Source organism: Sus scrofa, chromosome 9 (assembly GCF_054392235.1).
Source record: "Sus scrofa isolate SSC_HxYL_T2T_F1_AM1 chromosome 9, Sscrofa_HxYL_maternal_Yorkshire_Landrace_v2.0, whole genome shotgun sequence".
Classification (NCBI taxonomy): domain Eukaryota; kingdom Metazoa; phylum Chordata; class Mammalia; order Artiodactyla; family Suidae; genus Sus; species Sus scrofa.
Window position 1 is genome coordinate 97,767,609 of NC_139391.1, and position 22,641 is coordinate 97,790,249.

General features: G+C 37.6%; 1 protein-coding gene and 1 long non-coding RNA gene across 7 annotated transcripts in view; one reads left to right on the plus strand and one right to left on the minus strand.

Annotated features, from left to right (window-relative positions):
- Window positions 1-22,641, plus strand: part of LOC100522455 (ATP-dependent translocase ABCB1) — an 88,314-nt gene that overhangs the window by 23,019 nt on the left and 42,654 nt on the right. For 5 of the 6 annotated variants that reach the window (XR_014815968.1, XM_013989592.3, XM_084977236.1 and 2 more), the window contains 8 exons: window positions 3,500-3,624; window positions 17,089-17,260; window positions 18,307-18,420; window positions 18,554-18,664; window positions 18,848-18,973; window positions 19,071-19,274; window positions 19,590-19,760; window positions 22,071-22,232. Coding sequence is in view for 5 of the 6 variants with exons in the window: in XM_013989592.3 (XP_013845046.2) it covers window positions 3,500-3,624; window positions 17,089-17,260; window positions 18,307-18,420; window positions 18,554-18,664; window positions 18,848-18,973; window positions 19,071-19,274; window positions 19,590-19,760; window positions 22,071-22,232 (1,185 nt within the window). In the remaining variant the exon portion in view is untranslated. The remainder of the gene's footprint in view (window positions 1-3,499; window positions 3,625-17,088; window positions 17,261-18,306; window positions 18,421-18,553; window positions 18,665-18,847; window positions 18,974-19,070; window positions 19,275-19,589; window positions 19,761-22,070; window positions 22,233-22,641) is intronic. The other variant, XM_084977239.1, reaches the window with a different exon arrangement.
- Window positions 13,837-22,641, minus strand: part of LOC102164596 (uncharacterized) — a 78,871-nt gene continuing 70,066 nt past the window's right edge. Inside the window, exons 2-3 of the long non-coding RNA XR_014815997.1 lie at window positions 18,817-20,652; window positions 13,837-15,196 (exon numbers count right to left, since the gene is read on the minus strand). This is a non-coding gene — a long non-coding RNA (uncharacterized LOC102164596). The remainder of the gene's footprint in view (window positions 15,197-18,816; window positions 20,653-22,641) is intronic.

Sequence of the window (22,641 nt, forward strand, 5' to 3'; positions counted from 1 at the left end):
ATAATAGAGAATATCAATGAAGCAGAAAGTTGTTTCTTCAAAAAAAATCAATAAAATTAACAAGACTACAAAAATAAAAAGACACAAATCACAGTATCAAGAACAAAATAAAAGTTTTCTGATGGCTCAGAGAGTTAAGGATCCAAATGTTTTGGCACTGGGTCCTGCAGTGGTGTGGGTTCAAATCCTGTCCCAGGAACTTCTGCATGCCCTGGCCATGGCCAAGAAAAATAAGAAAAAGAGAGGATATTACTACAAATCCCACAGACCTTAAAAAGATAAGGAGTTCCCACTGTGACACAGTGGGATCAGTGGTGTCTTGGGAGCACTGTGCCTGACCTGGCACAGTGGGTAAAGGATCCAGCATTGCCGCAGCTGTGACTTAGGTCACAACTGCAGCGAAGATCTAATTTCTGGCCTGGGAACTCCATATGCTGCAAGGCGGCCAAAAATTTAAAAACTATATAAAAAATAAAATAAATATTATGAAAATGGGTCCACTCACAAATTTGAATAACATTGATGGGTTAATGTTAAATTTCTGGTTAAGATACTGTTCCAAAGTTTTGAAGATGTTATTATTTGGAGAACACTAGATGAAGGGAATATGGGATCTCACTGTATTGTTTCCTACATCTGTATATGAATCTACAATTATCTCCAAATGATGCTTTAAAAAATAAAACATATATAAATAATCTCAAAAGAAAATAAAATCTTACACTGAGAATTGGGAAAAAGGGACAAAAATGAAGCTCAAATCATCTTTAGTGGTTAAAAATATTGCTTCTGAATATATATTAGCTTGAACAATATAAAGTTGTATATATTAACTTTTTCTTTTATTTGTCTTTTTAGGGCCACACCCCCAGCGTATGGAAGTTCCCAGACTAGGGGTCAAAACGGAGCTGTAGCTGTTGGCCTACACCATAGCCACAGCAACACCAGATCCAAGCCGCATTGGCTACCTACACCAGAGCTCAGGGCAACACCAGATCCTTATCCCACTGTGTGAGGCCAGGGATAAAACTCTCATCCTCATTGATACTGGTTAGGTACAACTGAGCCACAACAGGAACTCCTATATTAACTTTTAACTTACAGGAATAACAATTTCGTGTGTCTTGCACTAACACAATTAGCCTTGGTTAAGAAATTATCAGCCTTTGAAAGAAGAGAATGAGTTAGTGAAATTTTACATAGTTTATGTGGATAATTGTAGTAATGCAACTATCATCAGCCTATTTCTATTAGAGGAGCAGTGAAGTTGGCTTTTCATATCTCTGAGAATATTTTGGAGGTTTTTGTCTTTCAACAAACATAATGTGCTAAAAAACGATGCAAAACACTTAATGAAGATTCTAACATAGTCTTGCCTAAGCGTGTGCCTATGATTACAGAAGATCATAGAGGAGCCAGGTTTATTAAATCAATTGGAGTGGTACTTGATATTTATTTATTTTGTTTTTTAGGGCCACATGTGCAGCATATGGAAGTTTCCAGACTAGGGGTCAAATTGAAGCTGCAGCTGCTAGCCTACGCCACAGCTCACAGCAACACTGGATCGTTTACCCACTAAGTGGGGCCATGGATCAAACCAGCATCTTCATGGATACGGGGGTTCGTTACCACTGAGACACAATGGGAACTCTTGATATTTTAATAATAAATTAAAATAGCATGTTTTGGAGTTCCCACTGTGGCTCAGCAGGTTAAGAACCTGATGTAGTGTCCATGAGGATGCAGATTGGATCCCTGGCCTCGCCCAGAAGGTTGAGGATCTGGTGTTGCCATGGCTGTTGTGTGTGCTGACCCCAGCCCAGGGAACTTCCATATGCCACAGGTGTGGCTGTAAAAAACAAACAAACAAACAAAACACATTTTGAAACTCCTAATTCAAAAATATTTCTTGTAATCTTCTGGTTGGCTGCCTCCAGTGTGGTTAATGGTTGTGGGGTGAGGCTTCCAGAGGAGTAGAGAGAGATAGCTACAATATGTTGTACGAACTTCTTACATGATGCAGGCCTGTTGATTCAGGGATGGCAAGGACCGCCCTGACTCAGACCCAGTGCTATGAGCGATTCTGGCAAGTGTGGCAAGGCAGCCCTAGGAAGGTCACTTTGAGAGCTCAGAAAGGTCTGGTGCATCACTGGAGTATTGTTTTGGGTACCAAAGAGGAAGGTACATACAGCACAACATCTGCACATGGAACATAGTCAATAAATGGGCATTTGCCTTCCCCCACCCACTCTTACGTCTATCATAGCGCCTTTTACTTTCACGCTTAGCAAAGGAAAATATATGCCATGCAAATCAAAACAATTTTGAGCTGTTTATGACAAGAAGGAACAGACTATTTTTCTTAAAAGACGAGTCCACAAATACTGTAAATTATTTATTGGAAGAGTGTTACACTGTTTACTCAGAATTTCATTTGAATTGCTCATCTGTAATATTGAGTTAGATAGTTGACTAGTCACGCATTCCAGGTAAAAATAGTTAAGCTTAGTCCTTTCCCCATGCCAGTTGATCTGATTTTTATCACAAGGCCCTGCGGGATGCCAGAGGAGTCCATATGTCAGTAGCTGGTATTAGAGAGAGATTGACTCCGATGGCTGTGAATTCATGCTTTGGAGCCAAATGGACTCAGCTTGAATCTCGGATGTTTCACTGACTGGGAAGTGACTTGACCTCTTCATCCCTCCGTTTTCTCATGTATAGAGTGGGGAAAATAATACCTACCTCACTGTGCAATGGAGAGGAATAAATGTGACCCATTACTGTACCTTCTATAGAACAAAGGCTCAGGGACCAAGCCAAGGGATCAAAGAACATCCATAAAACAAAGACCTCCCTGGTGGCTGAATGTGCTGCTCAGGAACCCCAGCAAAAGGAACTCTGCCTTGCTGTGCTGTACACTTGAAACAAACATGATATTGTAAATCAACTACGCTTCAATTAAAAAATAAAGTTCAATTAAAAAAAATTTAAAGGGGGGAACTCTGTTTTTCCAACATGCGACACCTCGCAGTCCTGTCAGCACACACTGCTTGGTTCCCTGCATTCTTCTGACTCCTATGTTGACATTTTTGAACCAGAGTAGTATTAGCAGTAATTATGTTGAGTACACACCCTATTTCCTTGATGTACAACCCTTTTTTCTATATTTATATTTATAGTATATACCTCCTTTTCTGAAAGTTAAAATCTCCCCAAAGTTTCAGGTTTATTTATTTATATGAGGAGTAAGGAGTATAGTGAGAAAATAAAACTTTTAATTTATCACAGACCATTTTAGTCCAAAATGAATTGGAAGTGGCTTACAGAGTGGCTTACATATACACTAAAAAATAGGACATTATGACCAAAGATGAGTAAAAGAAAAACACATATACAGTAACATACCAATAGCATTAGTGTATATATTTAATTTTTCTTTACGAAAAATAAAAACTTCTAAAAATTTTTTTAAATTACCTGAAATTGCATTTTTAAACAGATACTGTCTTCATTTACTGATAAAGAACTCTTGGCCTATGCAAAAGCTGGAGCAGTAGCTGAAGAGGTGTTAGCCGCCATTAGAACTGTGATTGCATTTGGAGGACAAAAGAAAGAACTTGAAAGGTTTGAGTCTCTTTTCTAAAGCTGGTAGAGATGTTAAGTTCTGTGTCATCTTATGTGCCCTTCAGGTTGATGGTGATGATTATAAGGGTCTTAGCTGATACATGTGTTTCCTTAAATGTCTGCATAGTTAATAATCTGGAAAAGCTGTAATTCTAAATGTACTCTTCTTGTATCTGTTAATTCAATGCATTTTCTAGAGTTTCCCAGGTGGGTAGTGACATAAAATGGTTTCTTAAGGATGACAAATTTAAAATCTCTGGTGATAATTTTTTTCCCCAGCAAATGTATTCTTTTTTGTTTGTTTGTTTTTGTTTTTGTTTTTTTGAGGTTCCCAGGATAGGGGTCCAGTTAGAGCTATAGCTGCTGGCCTACACCACAGCCACAGTAATGCCAGATCTGAGCCGTGTCTGTGACCTACACCACAGGTCAGGGCAACACCAGATCCTTAACTCACTGAGTGAGGCCAGGGATCGACCTACAACCTCATGGTTCCTAGTCAGATTCGTTTCCACTGCACCACAGGGCAACTCCCCAGCATGTGTGTTCTTGATTCTCTGAGACCAAATAAGTATTTTGTGTAAGATCTATGGAGTCATTTTAACCTGTGGTCTCTTTCAAGCCCCTAATTGGTTGGGTGAAGCTCTGTGATTTGGAAGATAAAATATAATTAATAGTGTGTTTGTACCAAATTTCAAAAAATTTTTATTATATATTGTTTAGTATTTTCCTTGCAACTATCCACTTTTGTTAGGTTCCTGAGAACGTAGATGGTAATTAACTCTAATTTATAATATTCATCAGATGTATTGAGTTGTAGCCAGTGACAGGTTTTATTTAAAATTCAAAATGTCAATATTCTGATCTTATAGCACTTAAATGTTATGAATATATATATATATATATATATATATATATAAACTATTTGTAAATAGTAAAAACTAAACTACATTGTTTGGTAGGTTATACTTTGTTTGGTAAATGTGTACAGAAAAACAAGAGAATTTCCATAAGTCAGAATAATGGTTTCCTCTGGGGGAGATGAGGGGTTGTGATAAGAATGGGACACATGGCAGGGGCTTCTGTGGTTCTTATAGTCTTCTGTTTTTTGACCTCAGCTGTGTTTACATGGGTGTTCACTATATATTTTTTAAAAAGTTATATGATCATATGTATGTTTGTTTATTTTTATTTAAGTGTAATTGATGTGCAATATTGTGTTCATTTCAGCTGTACAACAAAGTGATTCTGTTATACATATACTTAGATATGTATATATCTGTATACTCTTTTCATTTCTTTTCCATTATAGTTTATTACAAGATATTGAATATAGTTCCTTGTGCATACAGTAAATCCTGATTGTTTATCTATTTTATATATAGTACTGGGCATCTGTTAATCCTGTACTCAAAATTTATCCCTCCCTACTTCCTCTTTGGTAACTGTAAGTTTGTTTTCTATGTCTGTGAGTCTATTTCTGGTTTGTAAATAAGTTCCTTTGTGTCATTTTTGGGGATTCCACATGTAAGTGATATCCTATGATATCTGTCTTTGTCTGACTTACTTTATCTAATGTGATAATCTCTAGGTCCATCCATGTTGCTGCAGATGAAATTATTTTGTACTTTTTTATGGCCAAGTAATATTCCATTGTATATATACCACATATTCTTTATCCATTCATCTGTCAATGGACACTTAGGTTGCTGCCAGTCTTGGCTATTGTAAATAGTACTGCTGTGAACATTGTGGTACATGTATAGTTTCAAATTAGAGCTTTTGTCTTTTCTGGATATATTCTTTAAAGTGAACATATATGTTTCTGGTACACTTTGTTCATATATTTTGCACCCACAAAAATGTCTTAAGGTGAGTAATTTTTGATGGCTAACTACTCTAGTTTAAAAGAAAGTAATACCTGTATTATATCCCTTTTCTTGCTATAGTTTTTGCTCTTGCCTTAAAATATGTCTGACTAATGAAATGCAAACTCTTGCTTAATTACCTCAGAAACATCTAATCAAATGAAACCCCTCCTCTCTTGCAGCTTAAATTCTAGTTAGGGGAGAGGATGGGTACAAACAACTGCAAATAAAAAAATATCTATTAAACCAGTTGGGGTGTATATCATTTGAGCAAATAAAATACTCTTAAAGTCATAGGGGGTACTATTTAGAGAGGTTATCCAGCAAAATCCTTTCCGAATAGTTAATGTTTAGGTAGATACAGAATGAAGTTTTGAACTTAGGATTCTTTTCCAGTTTTCCTCAATGGAAAAGTGGACCATCAAAAGAATATGTTTGTTGTCATAGGGAGACAGATAAAGCCTACCTACTTCTGCTTAGTTTGTGAGCTGAGGGAGAGCATATCTCCACAGAAATCAAGGTCTCAGGCCTCATTCTCTGTGCTGTGAGGATCTGAATTTATAATACTCTGTGGACTAGGGAACTATCTCTCCCCTGAGCTGAGGATTTCACTTTACATGCACCCCAGTGTTCTCAGAAGCATTATTTACAGTTGCTGAGGTATGGGAGCAACTAAGTGTTTATCAATAGATGAATGAGCAAAGAATATGTGGTATGTGTATATAGTCAAATAATACTCAGCCATAAAAGGGAATGAAATTTTACCATTTGCAGTAACATGGATGGACTTAAAGGTTATACTAATCAAAGTCAGTCAGACACATAAAAACAAATACTATATCACTTAATATGTGAAATCTAAAAAATGCAACAAACTAGTGAATACAACCAAAAAGAAGCAGACTCATAGATAGAACAAACTAAAGTGAGGAGTGGGAGGAGAAGAGGGGCAATATAGAAGTAGGGGATTCAGAGTTACAAGCTATTATGTATAAAATAAGGTACAAGATTATATTGTATAACAGGAACCATAGCTAATATTTTATAATAACTATACATGAGTATAACCTTTAAAAATTATGAATCACTATACTGTAGACCTGTAACATATAATGTTTTTAACTCAGTGAATTTTATTATATTTACAGTTGTATAGTTGTATGTTGTAAAATTTGCCTGTGAAGATCATTGTACAACTGTAACATATAATATCGCAATCACATATACTTCCATTTAAAAAAAAAGCATCTGGGGGTTCTCACTGTGGCTCAGTGATAAGGAACCCAAGTAGTATCCATGAGGATGCAGGTTCCATCGCTGGCCTTGCTCAGTCAGTTAAGGACCCTGCATTTCCGTGAGCTGTGGTGTAGGTCACAGATGTAGCACAGATCTGGCATGGCAGTGGTGCAGGCAGCTGCAGCTGTGATTCGACCCCTCACTTGGGAACTTCCATATGCCGTGAGTGTGGCCCTAAAAAGAACACAAACAAACAAAAGACTGTAAGCCCAGTGATATCTATATTCATCAAAGACATTGGCCTATAATTTTCTCTTTGGGTAGTATCTCTGTATGGTTTTGGTCTTGGGGTGATGGTGGCTTCATAGAATGTCTTTGGGAGTGTTCCTTCTTCAGCTCTTTGGAAAAGTTTAAGAAGGATAGGTATAAGTTCTTTTTGTATGTTTGGTAGAATTCAGCTGTGAAGCTGTCTGGTCCTGGACTTTTGTTTGTAGGGAGTGTTTTTATTGCATATTCCACTTCACTCCTAGTGATAAATCTGTTGAATTGATCTATTCTTGATTTAGTTTTGGTGGGCTGTATATCTCTAGAAAGTTGTCTGTTTCTTGTAGGTTGTCAAATTTGTTCATAGTATTTTCTTATTTATTTTTTTGTATTTCTGCAGTATCCATTGGGATTTCTCCTTTTTCATTTCTTATTTTATTTATTTGAGTTATTTATCTCTTTTTGGTTAGCCTAGCCAGACATTTGTCAATTTTGTTTACCTCTTTCAAAGAACCAGCTCCTGGTTTTATTGATTTTTTTCTATTGTTTTTTGGATCTCTATTTTTTTTTTTATTTCCTCTCTGATCTTTAAGATGTCCTTCCTTTTGCTGACTTTAGGTTTTGTTTGTTCTTCTTTTTCTAATTGTTTAGGTATTGGGTTAATTTGTTGATTTGAGATTTTTCTTCTTTTCTGAGGAACTTCCCTCTAAGCACTGCTTTTGTGGCATCCCATAGATTTTGAATGGTTGTGTTATCATTATCATTTGTCTTGAGTTATTTTTTAATTTCCCATTTGATTTTCACATTGACCCATTGGTTTTTCAGTAGCATGTTGTTTAATTTCCATGTAGTAAGTTTTTTCTCATTGCTTTTCCTGTGGCTGATTTCTAGTTTCATGCCATAGTGGTCAGAGAAGATACCTGAAATAATTTCTATACTCTTAAATTTGTTGAGGTTATTTTTGTGCCTCAGTTTGTGGCCAGTCCTTGAGAATGTTCCATGTGCACTTGAAAAAACTGTATGTTCTGATTTTTTTGGATGTAATGTCCTGAACAAGTCAATTAGGTCTAACTTTTCAGAGTGCCGGTTGTGGAGCAGCAGAAACAAATTTGACTAGTATCCATCAGGGTGCAGGCCTAACTCAGTGGGTTGGAGACAAGGTGTTGCCATGAGCTGTGGTGTAGGCTGACAGGTGTAGCTCTGATTCCACCCCTGGCCTGGGAACATCCATATGCCACTTATGCAGCCCTGAAAAGCAACAATCGATAAAAATATAAGCTATCAAATAAAAGTCTAACTTTTATATTGTGTCATTTAGGATCCCTGTTACCTTATTGATTTTCTGTCTAGAGAATGTGTCCATCGATGTCAGTGGGGTGTTAAAAGTCTCCTACTATTACTGTATTACCATCCATTTCTCCTTTTATTTCTGTTAGTATTTTTTGTATGTATCTGGGTGCTTCTAAATTAGGGGCATATATATTGACAATTGTAATAACCTATTCCTGAATGGATCCTTTTTATCATTAAGTAGTGTCCTTCTTTGTCTGTCTTTATGGCCTTCATTTTAAAGTCTATTTTGTCTGATAAGAGTATTTCAACTCCTGCTTTCCTGTCTTTTCCATTTGCATGAAATATCTTTTTCCATCTCTTCACTTTCAATTTATGTGTGTCTTTGCCCTAAGGTGAGTCTCTTGGAGACAGTGTATTGTGGGCTCTTAGTTTTTTATCCAATCTACCACTCTGTGTCTTTTGATTGGATCATTCAGTCCATTGACATTTAAGGGAATTATTGATAAATATGTATTTATTGCCATTTTAAACCTTGTTTTTCTGTTTCTCCCTTGTTGCTTTCTTTTCTTTGTTTTTCTTTTTGGTTGGATGATTTTCTTTTATTTTATGCTTATGTCCTCTTCATTTTAGTATTTGTGAATGTAATATTTGATTTTGATTTGTGGTTGCCCTATTTTTCAAGTATGTTAACCCCTTCCTATATCTGCTTGCTTTAGCCTGATAGTGATAGAGGCTCAAACACATTCTTAAAAAAAAAGAGCCTAGATTTTCTTACTTTCCTTCCCCACATTTTATGATTTTGAAGTCCTTTTTTTAACAGTTTCATGTTTGTCCTTTTGCTGTTCCTTTTGTTTATCATCACTTTTACAATAGGTTTTTTTCCCTTTTAGATCTATATGCTAGCTTATTTAAGTGATTGCTTTCCATTTGTGATTTCCTCCAAACTATTTGTTCTTACTTCTTTTTCATTCAGAGGAGCCCTTTCAGTATTTCTTATAGAATGGTTTTAGTATTGCTGCAGTCTTTTAGTTTTTGTTTGTTAGAGAAATTCTTAATTTATTCTTCTATTTTAGATGATATTCTTGCTGGGAAGAGTATTCTAGGCTGCATATTTTTCCCTTTTAGAACTTTGAGTATATCTTGCCACTCTCTCCTGGCCTGTAGTGTTTCTACAGAGAAATGAGCTTATAGCCTCATAGGGGTTCCCTTATAATTAACTCTTTGTTTTCCTCTTGCTGCCTTTTGAATCTTCTCTTCAACTTTTGCCATTTTTATTAAAATATGTCTTGGTGTGGTTATGTTTGGGTTCAATTTTTGGGGGGTCCTCTGTGCTTCTTGTAACTTAATTTCTGTTTACTTTAGATTTGGAAAGTTTTCAGCCATAATTTCTCCAAATATATTTTCAATTCCATTTTCTTTTTTCTCCTTCTGGAGTCCCTATTATGTGTAGATTGCCCCGAGTTATATTATCCCATAGATCCCTTGTATTTCTTTCATGTTTTTTCATTTGGTTTTTCTGTCTACTGTCCCAGTTGGGTGATTTTTCCATTATTTTGTCTTCTAAGTCACTAATTCCTTCCTCTGCATTATTAATTCTGCTTTTCAGTACCTTTAACTCAGTGTACATCTCTGCAAATGAATTTTCTAATTTTTCTGGGCCCTTCCTTATATTTTCTAGTTCCTTTCGAAAGTAATCTGCATTACTGTTCATATCCACTCTTAATTACTTCATATTCACTTTTAATTCCTTCAGTATTTTTAGTTTCTACTTTTTGAACTCAGTGTCTATTTGACTACAGAGATACATTTCATTGTTTGCTCCTTCAGGTGAATTCTCCTGTTTTTTCAACTGGGAATAGTTCTTGAGCTTTTTCATTTTGCCTATATTTTTGTTATTCTTTGAGTTAGGGAAAACAACTACTGTAGTCCTAGAGGGCTATTTATATGCACAAGCACCCCTGGGTATTTTGTGAAGGCTTACTATTTATTTTTAGGGTGTTGTGCTCTTCCAGGCTGACCCAGGCAATGGGCAGGGCTAGTAGCCAGTGCCAGGATGCTGGGCCCTCGACAGTGGCAAAGACCCAGGGGAAGGTGGCACAGGCTGCTCCTAGTTGCAGGGTGCTGGGAAGTGACAGTAATCATCAGTCAGGGGTAGGCAGCACCTGGAATGTTTGGCTGTGGCAGCAGCAGGGTGGGTACATTCCTAGGTGAGTGAAAGCCATGATGGGTGGTGCTCAGTTCCAGTGCCCTCTTCTTTGCGGACCTCTGAGGTGACTGGGGCTACAGCTGGTACCTTTTCACAGACCCCCAGTGGTGGCGTGCGATGCCCACCTCTGATGTCTGAGATTTCTTCTGTGGTTTGCCCTCACTGCCTGTATATCACTTAAGAGGTGTTGCATCATGCTTAGCCTCCCACTGCCCTTAGCCCACACAAGAGGTGCCCTGCCACCTGTAGCCTGCACAAGTGGTACCTCACCCTCTGAGAGTCCTGCATGTGCAGGGATAAATATTCCTATGGTAGTCCACCATCCTCCTCTCTCCCTTCCTAGCAATGGAACCTTGCTTCTCCTTTAGTCGCAGAACTCCTTCCGGGATCTTCGGCTGTGTCACTCTGCACACCGGCCCATGGTGCACCACTCCCTAGCCTCTCAGGCTGTCTCCAATCAGCCAACCTAGTCCTCTCCCTGGAACTGACCTCTGGAGTCTGAGTTTCAGTGCCTAGCCCCTTCCCAAGCATGGCATCTGGGGGTGGTAGTACAGATGGCCTATGCGGCTCTCACTCTGATTGGCCCTCCTCAGTGCAGTTGCTGTACTTTTCTCCATGACTTTAAGGTCGCTCCAACTCAGCTGGCTTCCAAGGGTGGGCTCCTTTCCTCTTTCACAGCTCTCTCTCAGGAGTGCTATTCTTGTCCTGATTTGTTTTCTTTCTCTCTTTTTTTTATTTCCTTTTCTTCTATGAGTCATGTGGAGGGTTTCTTACCCTTTTAGGAGGTTTAAAGTCTTCTGCCAACATTCAGTAGATATTCTGTAGGAATCATTCTAAATGTTGATGGGTTTTTTTTTTATGTATTTGTAGAAGAAGGTGCAAGCCACATCCTACTCTTCCACTATCTTGATCCTTCTCCCGAATTTATTGAGTAATTAGGTATAGATTTTTTTTAAAAGATAAGAGGGTGATTGACTTTTTATTATGAGAATAAGATAACTGGCTTTCACAACTATATTCAAAGGTTTATTTTGTATGTAGCATCATTTCTTCAGAAGATATTAATTACTGGAATGTATATTTGGAAGATTAATTCCCATAGAGAATTGGAAATTTGTTTTGCTTGGAGATAAATAGTAGACTCAAAAGTAAAACCTGAGGGCCTAGGGAATTCCTGTTGTGGTTCAGTGGAAACACTGTGAGGACATGGGTTCAATCCCTGGCCACATTCAGTTATTTAAGGCTCCTGAGTTTCAGTGAGCTGTGGTGTAGGTCACAGACACGGCTTAGATCCAGCGTTACTGTGGCTGTGGTGTAGGCCAGCAGCTGTACCTCTGACTAGAACCCATAATAATACTAGTAATGATAATAGTAATAAGACAAAGAAAGACAGAGAGAGAGAGAGAGAGAGAGAGAGAGAGAGAGAGAGAGAGAGAGAGAGAGAGAGAGAAAGAGAAAGAAAAGAAAGAAAGAAAGAAAGAAAGAAAGAAAGAAAGAAAGAAAGAAAGAAAGAAAGAAAGAAAGAAAGAAAGAACAGACAGACAAAGAAAAATCCTGAGGGCCTAAGGTTCTTTCCATCTTGGTCAATCCTTTTTTTTTTTTTTTTAACTCAATGAATTGTGTTATATTTATAGTTGTACAACCATCATCACAAATAACTTTAGAACATTTCCATCCCAACCCCCCAGCCCATGCCTCCCCACACAACCTGTCTCCTTTGGTAATCAAAAGTTTTTCAACGTCTTATGAGTCAGTTTCTGTTCTGCAAATTAGTTCACTGTGCCCTTTTTTAGATTCCACATATTGGTGATCACATCTGACACTAGTGTCTCACTATCTAATTTCACCTATCATGATAATTTCTAGGTCCATCCATGTTTCTGTAAATAATATTATTTCATTCCTTTGTATGGCTGAGTAATATGCCATTGTTTATATGCACCAATATTCTTTATCCACTCCTCTGTCAATGGACATTTAGGCTGCTTCCATATCTTGGTTATTGTATATAGTGCTACAATGAACATTGGGGTACATGTATCTTTTCAAGTCATGGTTTTCTCTGGATAGATGCCCAGGAGTTGGCTTGCTGGATCATATAGTAGTTCTATTTGTAGTTTTTTGAGGAATCTCCATACTGTTTTCCATAGTGGTTGCACCAGTTTACTTTCCCACCAACAGTGTAAGAGGGTTCCCTTTTCTCCACACCCTCTTGAGCATTTATTGTTTATAGAATTTTTGGTGATGGCCATTCTGGCTGGTATACAGTGGTACTTGATAGTAGTCTTGATTTGCATTTCTCTAATAATTAGTCAAGTTGAACATCTTTTCATGTGTTTTTTGGCTTGTGTATGTCTTTGGAGACTTGTCTGTTTAGATCTTCTGCCCATTTTTTGATGGGGTTGTTTTTTTGGTATGGAGCTGTAGGAGGTGTTTAATATATTTTGGAGATAATCATTGTCAGTCACATCATTTGCACATATTTTCTCCCATTCTGTGGGTTGTCTTTTTGTTTTATTTAGGGCTTCCTTTGCTGTGTAAAAGATTTTAAGTTTAATTAGGTCCCATTGGTTTATTTTTGCTTTTATTGTCATTAGTCTAGGAGGTGGATCTGAGAAGATATTGCTCTGGTTTATGTTAGTGTTTGGCCTATGTTTTCCTCTAAGAGTTTTACAGTACCTGGTCTTATATTTAGGTCTTTAATCCATTTTGAGTTTATTTTTGTTTATGATATTAGGGAGTATTTTAATTTAATTATTTTATATGCAGCTGTCCAGTTTTCCCAGCACCACACATGGAAGGGACTGTCTTTTATCCATTGTATATTCCTGCCTCCTTTGTTATAGATTGTTGACCTTAGGTGTGTGGGTTTAATTCTGGGCTTTCTGTCCCACTCCACTGATCTATATTTCTGTTTTTGTGCCAGTGCCATACTGTATTGATGACTACAGCTTTGTACTATAGTCTGAAGTCAGGGAGCTTGATTCCTCCAGCTCCGTTTTTCTTTCTCAGAATGGATTTGGCTATTCTGGGTCTTTAGTCCTTCCCAACACACTTTAAAATATTTTGTTCTAGCTCTGTGCAAAATGACCCTGGTAATTTGATAGGGATTGCATTGAATCTGTGGATTGGCTTTGGTAGTATAGCCATTTTGACACTATTGATTCCTCCATTCCAATAATATGGTATATCTTTCCATCTGTTTCTGTCATCTTTGATTTTTTTCATCAGTGTCTTACAGTTTTCAGAGTACAGGTCTTTTGTCTCTTTAGGTAGCTTTATTCCTAGGTATTTTATTCTTTTTGATGTGATGGTAAATGGGATTGTTTCCTTTATTTCTCTTTCTGATTTTTCATTGTTAGTATATAGAAATGCAGTCGATTTCTGTGTATTAATTTTGTATCCTGCAATTTTACCAAATTCATTGACGAACTCTCACAGTTTTCTGGTAGCATCTTTAGGATTTTCTAGGTATAGTATCATGTCATCTTTAAACAGTGATAATTTTACTTCTTCCTTTCCAAATTAGATTCCTTTTATTTCTTTTTCTTCTTTGATTGCCGTGGCTAGGACTTCCAAAACTATTCTTAGGCCAAATATAATCCTTCAGTTTTCTAATTATTTTCTTTCTGTCTGTCTGGTTTTTTTTTAGAGCCACACCTGCAGCCTATGAAAGTTCCAGGGCTATGGATAAAGTCAGAGCCATAGACATGAGCCCTAAACCACAACCACAGCAATGCCAGATCCTAGCCACATCCAGATCATTAAACCACCGAGCAAGTTCAGGGATTAAACTCCCATCTTCATGGATACTATTTGGGTTCTTAACCCACTGAGTCACCATGGAACTCCTCTTTTTAGTTCATACACTTCCCTTCTCTTATTCCACACAGACAAGTAATTAAGGTCTTAGCCTGATTTTCTCTTAAAATTAGTAGGTGTAGTAGGAAGCTAGCTCTTGTAAATTCTCTCAGAATTTAAAGGGAATTCAATTCAGTAAAGAATACTTTTATTCTCCTTAATTTTTTTTTTTAATGTTTGGCCTCCCCTTGGAATATAGAGCTCCTGGGACTGGTATCAGATCCAAGTCACAACTGCACCCTAAGCCACACTTAGGATCCTTAGCCCACTGTGCCAAGCTGGGGCTTGAACCTATTTCCCAGCACTCCCGAGCAGTTGCGTCAGAGCTGGAGCTGCACTTCTCCTTAATTTAAAAATGATTTGTTTTCTCTCTTGTTTATAATTCCCTTATGTTGTCCTATTAGTATGCTTTCTCTTGGCTTAATCAGAATTGTTCCTTGCTCTGGTAAGTGGTTATTTGCATCATTGTTAAATATGTCCATATTATTTAAGAAGAGTAATTTTTTTCTAAAAGTCAGTGTTTTTGTTATGTAACTTTAGCCCCTTTTAAGAACTCACACTTTTACCATTTTCATACTAAAGCTTTTAATGAACTGATGATTTTAGTATCTGGTCTTGTATATGTGACATTTTTGTTGAAAAGCTAATCAAAAAGTCCATGTAAAACAAATATTGTTTGTGTCTCCTTGCTCCTTCTGCCCTTCTTTTATCATTTATATCATTTATCTTTTCTGGCGTCTAAATGATTTTCTTCCTTGTTGCTTCTTCCTTTGCAAATGTTTCCTCTGGCTGCTTGGGACCCAGCAAATCAGTGAAATAATTTCTGCATTTGTCTTGATAAGCACTACTGAAATAAAGGAAATAATAACAAGGTATGAGTCACAAGCATTAAAGTTCCTTAAATGTAATCATGCATAATTTATGCCTAGTGATTCTTTCACATCCAATCCACTTAAAAAGTGGGAGAGATATATATCAACCATTGAAACACATTTCTCAAAAATAACTTTTTGTCAAAGATTATAACTGGCAAGTTGAGGATTTACGTTATTGGAGAGACACTTGAATAATATGTTACCATTTTATCACTATGAAATTCCATTTCAGTTTTCTCTCTAGTGCATGCAGTAGTCATATAAATTTAATTTGGCCATGATTTGGTAACTGGTAGTTGGTGAAGTAGTTTTAAAAAGTCATGATCGCATGCTCATAACTGAGCAGGGCTTGGCTTCTAATTAATGAGACAATTCTCCAAAAAATTAATATAATCCTATGTAATATTTACACAGCCATGTGTTTATGGATCAATGACTTCAAAATACAAATTCTATATGGAAATAAATTCTTTCATTTCAACATTTGTGAGCACTTCTTTCTGCAAAGAAATGTTTTCTGTTCTGCAGTGAGTTCTCAAGAGCTATAATGAAAAAAATAAAAAACATTATAAAATAAAAAATGAAATAAGAGGATAAAGACAGATTTAAGATGCAATTATAATCTCTCCTATTTCTCTAATAATTTCACCTTGATTCTATATTTACAAAGATGCTTCTTTTTCTTTATGTCTGGGCCCCATTGGCTTATCTTCCCATTTCTTCTTAAGCAGAACAGTCTGCTATGTTCCTTTCAAATGAAGGTAAAGTTAGAGGCCATCTCCTGTACCTTGAACATCAAAAATTAGCCACTTTCCCAGTTTAAAAGGTCCTTGAATTGTCATTTGAGAGTAAGTGTTAAGTGATTAGAACAAGGGAGAGAAATACCTTTTAGAGGTCTCTAACATTATTTTTGTTTTTTGTTTGCTTCCTTGCTTTTGCCCTCTTTTGTAGAATTTCCCTATATTGACTGTAAGATGTATTAATGGTGTCCTCTAGGTTTGGCTAATGGAGTGCACACCTTGGTGCTATGAACAGGGTACAGTGTTAGAGATGTGCTGCAAACCTAATTTGCTCTGTCCTTGAGGCAGAAGCCTTGGGTGGCCCAAGACATCAGGCGAGAGCCCCTTCCTCAGCAAGAAGCAGCCATGGCAGGACCCCTATCAAAAGCACTGGCAGAGGGAATGGGAGGAGAGGCTGAGGAAGAGGGCACTGGTTCATAATGATGGATTTTATATACTTTTAAGCCAAATAATTTCTTCAGGACAGTAATTTTAAAAATAAATGTCTACGGCAGTAAGATATTCTGGGCAGTTTATTTACATGTAAAAAGTCTTACACGGCAATTCAGAGCTCTCGAAATGTTCTCACCAATGTATCTTACCAGCAGCCCCACAAGGAGGCAAAGCAGAGAGGAAAGTGTCCTCAGTGCTTCCTTGATGTTCAGAGAGTTAAATGACCTAGCTGTATTGAGCAGTTTCTAGTATTATATCTTCATTTGATTAATACACTTAAAACACATGCAGATTTTAAAGAGAAAACACGAGTGTTTTCACAGCTTGTCTTTTGTCTCGTGTATGAAACAATGCAGGTTCTGGAAGTTTACTAAATAGAACTTCATTTACTTCACTATTTCTAAGGCTCCACAAATTAACTTTGTCTCCATAAGGCCTCAGTTTCTACTTCTATAAGAAGGGATTAAAATGTACTAATATCCTAGGGTCAATGTAGACAAAAGGAGACAACATATGTAAAAAAACCTACCACAGGGCTGGGCACAGCCTTATTACTTAATAACTATGATACTCTAGTGACCCTTTCTGTAAGATTCATAAAGATGTGTGACAGTGTTTGTTACCTCTCCCAGGTATAACAAAAATTTGGAAGAAGCCAAAAGGATTGGAATAAAGAAAGCTGTTACAGCCAACATTTCTAATGGTGCCACTTTCCTGTTGATTTATGCATCCTATGCCCTGGCATTCTGGTATGGGACCACCTTGGTCCTCTCAAATGAATATACTATTGGACAAGTAATCACTGTAAGTGATGTTATATTAGGAAATAAATCACTGTTAATGATTCATTTCACTATGCCTGTGAAATTTAGTGGTGTTGGCTTGACTGCTAGACAATATGTTTTTAAAGAATTATTGAATAATACAAAGAACAGTGAACAAAAGCGTGGGATTTGGTATCAGGCCAAGTTGGTTCACATACCACCTGTGCCACTTATTAGCTGTATGATTTAGTTCAGTCACCTAGACTTTTCAAGACTCTGTTACCTCTTCTGCCAAAGGGAAATGACAGGAACAAGGTGCTATAACATTAGTGTTGCTGTAAGGACTAATCAAGAAAATGGTTATAGCCTCACTTAGCACAATTCCTTCTATGTGCATTGTTGGATAATATGTAACTACTGTGAGTTAGAAAGAAATCAATAATGACATTGTTTCTCTTCAGGGATTAAAGAGAACTGATGTCAAGTCTATTGATAGGAAACTGGGGCAAACTGAAAAAAAAATTAGAGCTTGTTCATCAGACCTCTAAGAAAACACAATCTGGTGGAGAGAAAAAAGAATTAATCTGATAAAGAATGTGTGCTTTATAATTTACAAAATATTTTCATATATATTGTTTGGTACAACAACACTAAGATTGCCAGGCAGGGAAAAAGGATAGAATCTTGCTTATTTTTGCAAATTAAAAAATTGAAGCCCAGAGACTTTAGGGAATCAGTCACCTGAAGACGTACATCCAGTTAGTATTTAATTCAGCATTCAGACCATAGGTTTCTGATTCTCTTAGGGTTTGTTTCCACTATACCATGCTAGTGATCTAAACCAAAATTCTTTGCCACTGAAAGATAAAAACATTCTAGTAATATAGAATTTACTGTTCCATTCAGCCAGTAAGACTAATTTTGCATTCTAAACTGAAAAGTACTTTCATTTAAAAAATATTTTTAACACCCAGTATTTGTCTATTGCCTTTCCATTTAAACATTTAATTAGCTATCCTAGAAGAAGTATAAAAACAATTGTACTAAACCTTAAGTAAACTGATGGTTTTCTTTCACATTCCTCAGGTCTTCTTTTCTGTGTTAATTGGGGCTTTTAGTATTGGACAGGCCTCTCCAAGCATTGAGGCATTTGCAAATGCAAGAGGAGCAGCTTATGAAATATTCAAAATCATTGATAGCGTAAGTCTGGGCTGGCTGTTTCTGTATCTGTCTAAAAAAGTTGATTTCTTTATCACTTCATCTGACTCTCAATAAATGTCATTAAAAGTAGTTATTGTAATCTAGTCATCTTCTGCAATTTTATTCTGTTTAGAAGCCAAGCATTGACAGCTATTCGAAGAATGGACACAAACCAGATAATATCAAGGGAAATCTGGAATTCAGAAACGTTCACTTCAGTTACCCATCTCGAAATGAAGTTAAGGTACAATGAGAAATGACTGATTAGTGATCCAACAGTATATTGGATGTTGAGTTTCTGATATCTTCCTTTAGAGATTGTAAAAAAATAAAAGGGTGTATTTAAACCAGTTTTGAATCAAACTGTTGGTTCATCACTCAATATCTATGTATTACCTGTAAGCTTATTCTTCATTCATCCTGGTAGATCTTGAAGGGGCTCAACTTGAAGGTAGAGAGCGGGCAGACGGTGGCCCTGGTCGGCAACAGCGGCTGTGGGAAAAGCACGACGGTCCAGCTGATGCAGAGGCTCTATGACCCCACGGAGGGCGTGGTGAGATGCCCCTTGCTGAACTAGCTACTGCGGTGACCTCTGCAGATCACACATCACAATCAGCAGCGGGTGAGATCACACCTATTTTTTCCTTCAGGTCAGTATTGACGGACAGGACATCAGGACGATCAACGTAAGGTATCTGCGGGAAATTATCGGCGTGGTGAGCCAGGAGCCCGTGCTCTTTGCCACCACGATAGCTGAGAACATTCGCTATGGCCGGGAAAATGTCACCATGGAAGAGATTGAGAAAGCTGTGAAGGAAGCCAACGCCTATGACTTTATCATGAAACTGCCTAACGTATGTCTTTCTCGATCTTTGTCACGTGAGAGGGTCACGGGGTCTGGCCTGATGTATAGGACGTTAGGAAAGGACTCTAAACTGGAGGAACCTCCTACTTAGGGAAATGGAGGTTATTCAGATGTTAAAGCTCTAGCAGCAGCAACTGGGAGTAGATGTATGCCTTTCATTAGGGTTGCTTATCACTCTGCTTTAAGAAATTGGACCATGTCTCCTGTGAGGCTTGTGTTGTTTATGTGATGACGTCCCACCCTAAAATCTGAGCTGACAGAGCTTCTTCTGTTGCTTACTCCTCCTGTGTTTTCTGTGATGTAGAAATTTGACACCCTGGTTGGAGAGAGAGGGGCCCAGCTGAGTGGTGGACAGAAGCAGAGAATCGCCATCGCTCGGGCCCTGGTTCGTAACCCGAAGATCCTCCTGCTGGATGAGGCCACGTCAGCGCTGGACTCGGAGAGTGAAGCAGTGGTTCAGGTGGCCCTGGATAAGGTGTGTGAACCTCAGTTCAAACATAGCTGGTTTACAGGAATAAGACCATTCCATTCTTGATTCCCCCAATATTATTTGTTTGCTTTAAATTTATTTTATGATTTACATTTTTTTATTTTTAAAAAGTTTTTTGAAGTATAGTTGATTTACAGTGTTGTGATAATTCTATTGTACATCAAAGTCATTCAGTTATACATATATATACATCCATTCTTTTTTACATTATTTTTCCATGTAGGTTATCCTAGAATATTGGGTAGCGTTCCTAGTGCTGTATAGCAAATCTTTGTTGGTCAGCAATTCCATCGGAGGCATATGCCAATCCTAAACCCCCAATCCAGCCACTTCTAAACTGATTCTTTATGCCCCTAAAATCATTAAGCCTCGTTGGATCTTTTTAACTTCGATTTATTTCTCTGCCATTTTTTTAGGTAGAGATGAATATACTTTCATTGATAGATATTTGCAAACTTTAAAAGTTAATCAATGAGAAATTTAGACTCAACGGAAAATTTGTATTCATTGTGATCTTGAAAACTTAGCCTTAGAGATAACCCTGTTGTTTAGGTTTTGTGAGTCTCTACCATTGTCAACAAGAAGAGAATATGACTGTTGTTAAAAAAGGAAAGTTCACATTTAGTTCCCAAGATACTAAATGCCCAGTGAAGACTGTGCGGGAAATGAGAAACCTCTTATCCCCAGGAGAGTGGCAGAGAGCCGATGATGTTGGAAATTACCTGACCATGAAATGACGTTGGCCATCAATAGTGTTTGACAGTCATGCACTTCTTGAGTCTGCGTGACTCATTCATCAAATTGGACTTGAGTGTTCATGCTGTTTCAGGCACTGTGGGCTTGGTCTCTGTCACATGGTGGTAAACAGGCTATAGCTCTGTGAGGACAAGAATGTGGAAAGGTTTTATTAACCCATAAGTCCTCTGAGGTCAGGTGTCACAAAGAATTCAAACTCATCTTGGCTCCAACTCCCCCTCTTGAATAATGAAACAGCACTGTTTCTTTAAACATCGTGTTTTAAGTGTGCATAATAGATAGTTGAGAGAGGAAAAAGCAAGTTGCTCAACATTTTGTGAACCAAAAGAGGGACAGATGGGATTGTGAATTAAATACTTAGAGGCTTACATAATATTAATATGCAACTCATATTTGTGTTTCTATTTATTATAATAAAACACCATTTATCATAGTTGATTTACAATATTGCACCAAATTCTGCCATATAGCCAAATGACCTATTCATACGTCTATCTACATTTTCTTTCTTGTATTATCTTCCATCAGGGTCTATCCCAACAGATTGGATCTAGTTCCCTGTACTATACAGCAGGACCTCATTGCTTATCTATTCTAAATGTAATAGTTTGCATCTAATAACCAAGTTCCCAATCCATCCCACTTCCTCCCCCAACCCCCTTGGCAAGCACAAGTCTGTTCTCTATGTCTGAGTGTCTTTCTGTTTGTACATAGGTTCATTTGTACCATATTTTATTTAATTTAAACTATTTTTTTTGCCTTTTAAGGCCACACACACCTGCAGCATATGGAGGTTCCCAGGCTAGGGACTGAATCAGAGCTGTAGTTCCTGGCCTACACCACAGCCACAGTAACATGGGATCCTTAACCCACTAAACAAGGCCAGGAATCGAACCTGTGTCCTCATGGATGCTAGTCAGATTTGTTAACTGCTGAGCCACGATGAGAACTCCTCATTTGTGCCATATTTCATATTCCACAGGTAAGTGATATCATATGGTATTTATCTTTCTCTTTCTGACTTACTTCACTTAGTATGAGAATCTCTAGTTGCATCTCTGTTGCTGCAAATGGCAATATTTCATTGTTTTTCATGGCTGAGTAGTATTCCATTGTGTATATGTACCACATCTTCTTAATCCGTTCATCTGCCGATGGACATTTAAGTTGTTGCCATGTCCTGGCTATTGTGAATGGTGCTGTTATGAATACAGGAGTGTATGTATCTTTTTGAATTATAGTTTTTTCTGGATATATACTCAAGAATGGGTTGCTGGATCATATAGCAGTTTTACATTTAGTTTTCTGAGGAACCTCCATACTGTTTATAACATAGTGGTTGTATCAATTTATATTCCCACCAAAAGACACCCTTTTAAACCAGTAACTATACATTTACTGAAACCAGAGACTACCTTTTATAGCTAACGCAGTTTTGCAGTGTCCAAAGCATTGGGGGTCAGTACATATAAACTGAAGGAATGAATTTTTCCATATAATTGTTCATGTGTTCAACAACCAAATTTCTTCTCTCTGTAGGCCAGAGAAGGCCGGACCACCATTGTGATAGCCCATCGTTTGTCCACAGTTCGCAATGCCGATGTCATTGCTGGTTTTGATGATGGAGTCATTGTGGAGAAAGGCAGTCATGATGAACTCATGAAGGAGAAAGGCATTTACTTCAAACTTGTTACAGTGCAGGTATAGACTAAGTCTAGCGTTTTCCTAGAGAATCTCAGGTTTAAGTTGATTTTGTTGTGTTTGGTGCTATAAATCAATGTTACTTGACTTGATTATCTTGAGAAGAGGGAAAAAAAATAAGTGGTGGGGAGGGATCAGGATCAGACCAGTGTTTTCAATATTTTTTCTTTTTCTTTTTCTGTAAAAGAGAGGAAATAGGAGTTCCCGTAGTGGCTCAGTGGTTAATGAAACTGACTGGTATCCATGAGGACGCAGGTTCGATCCCTGACCTCGCTCAGTGGGTTAAGGATCCAGTGTTGCCATGAGCTGTGGTGTAGGTTGCAGACACGGCTCAGATGCTGTGTTGCTGTGGCTATGGCACAGGCTAGCAGCTAAAGCTCTGAATCGACCCCTAGCCTGGGAAAGTGCA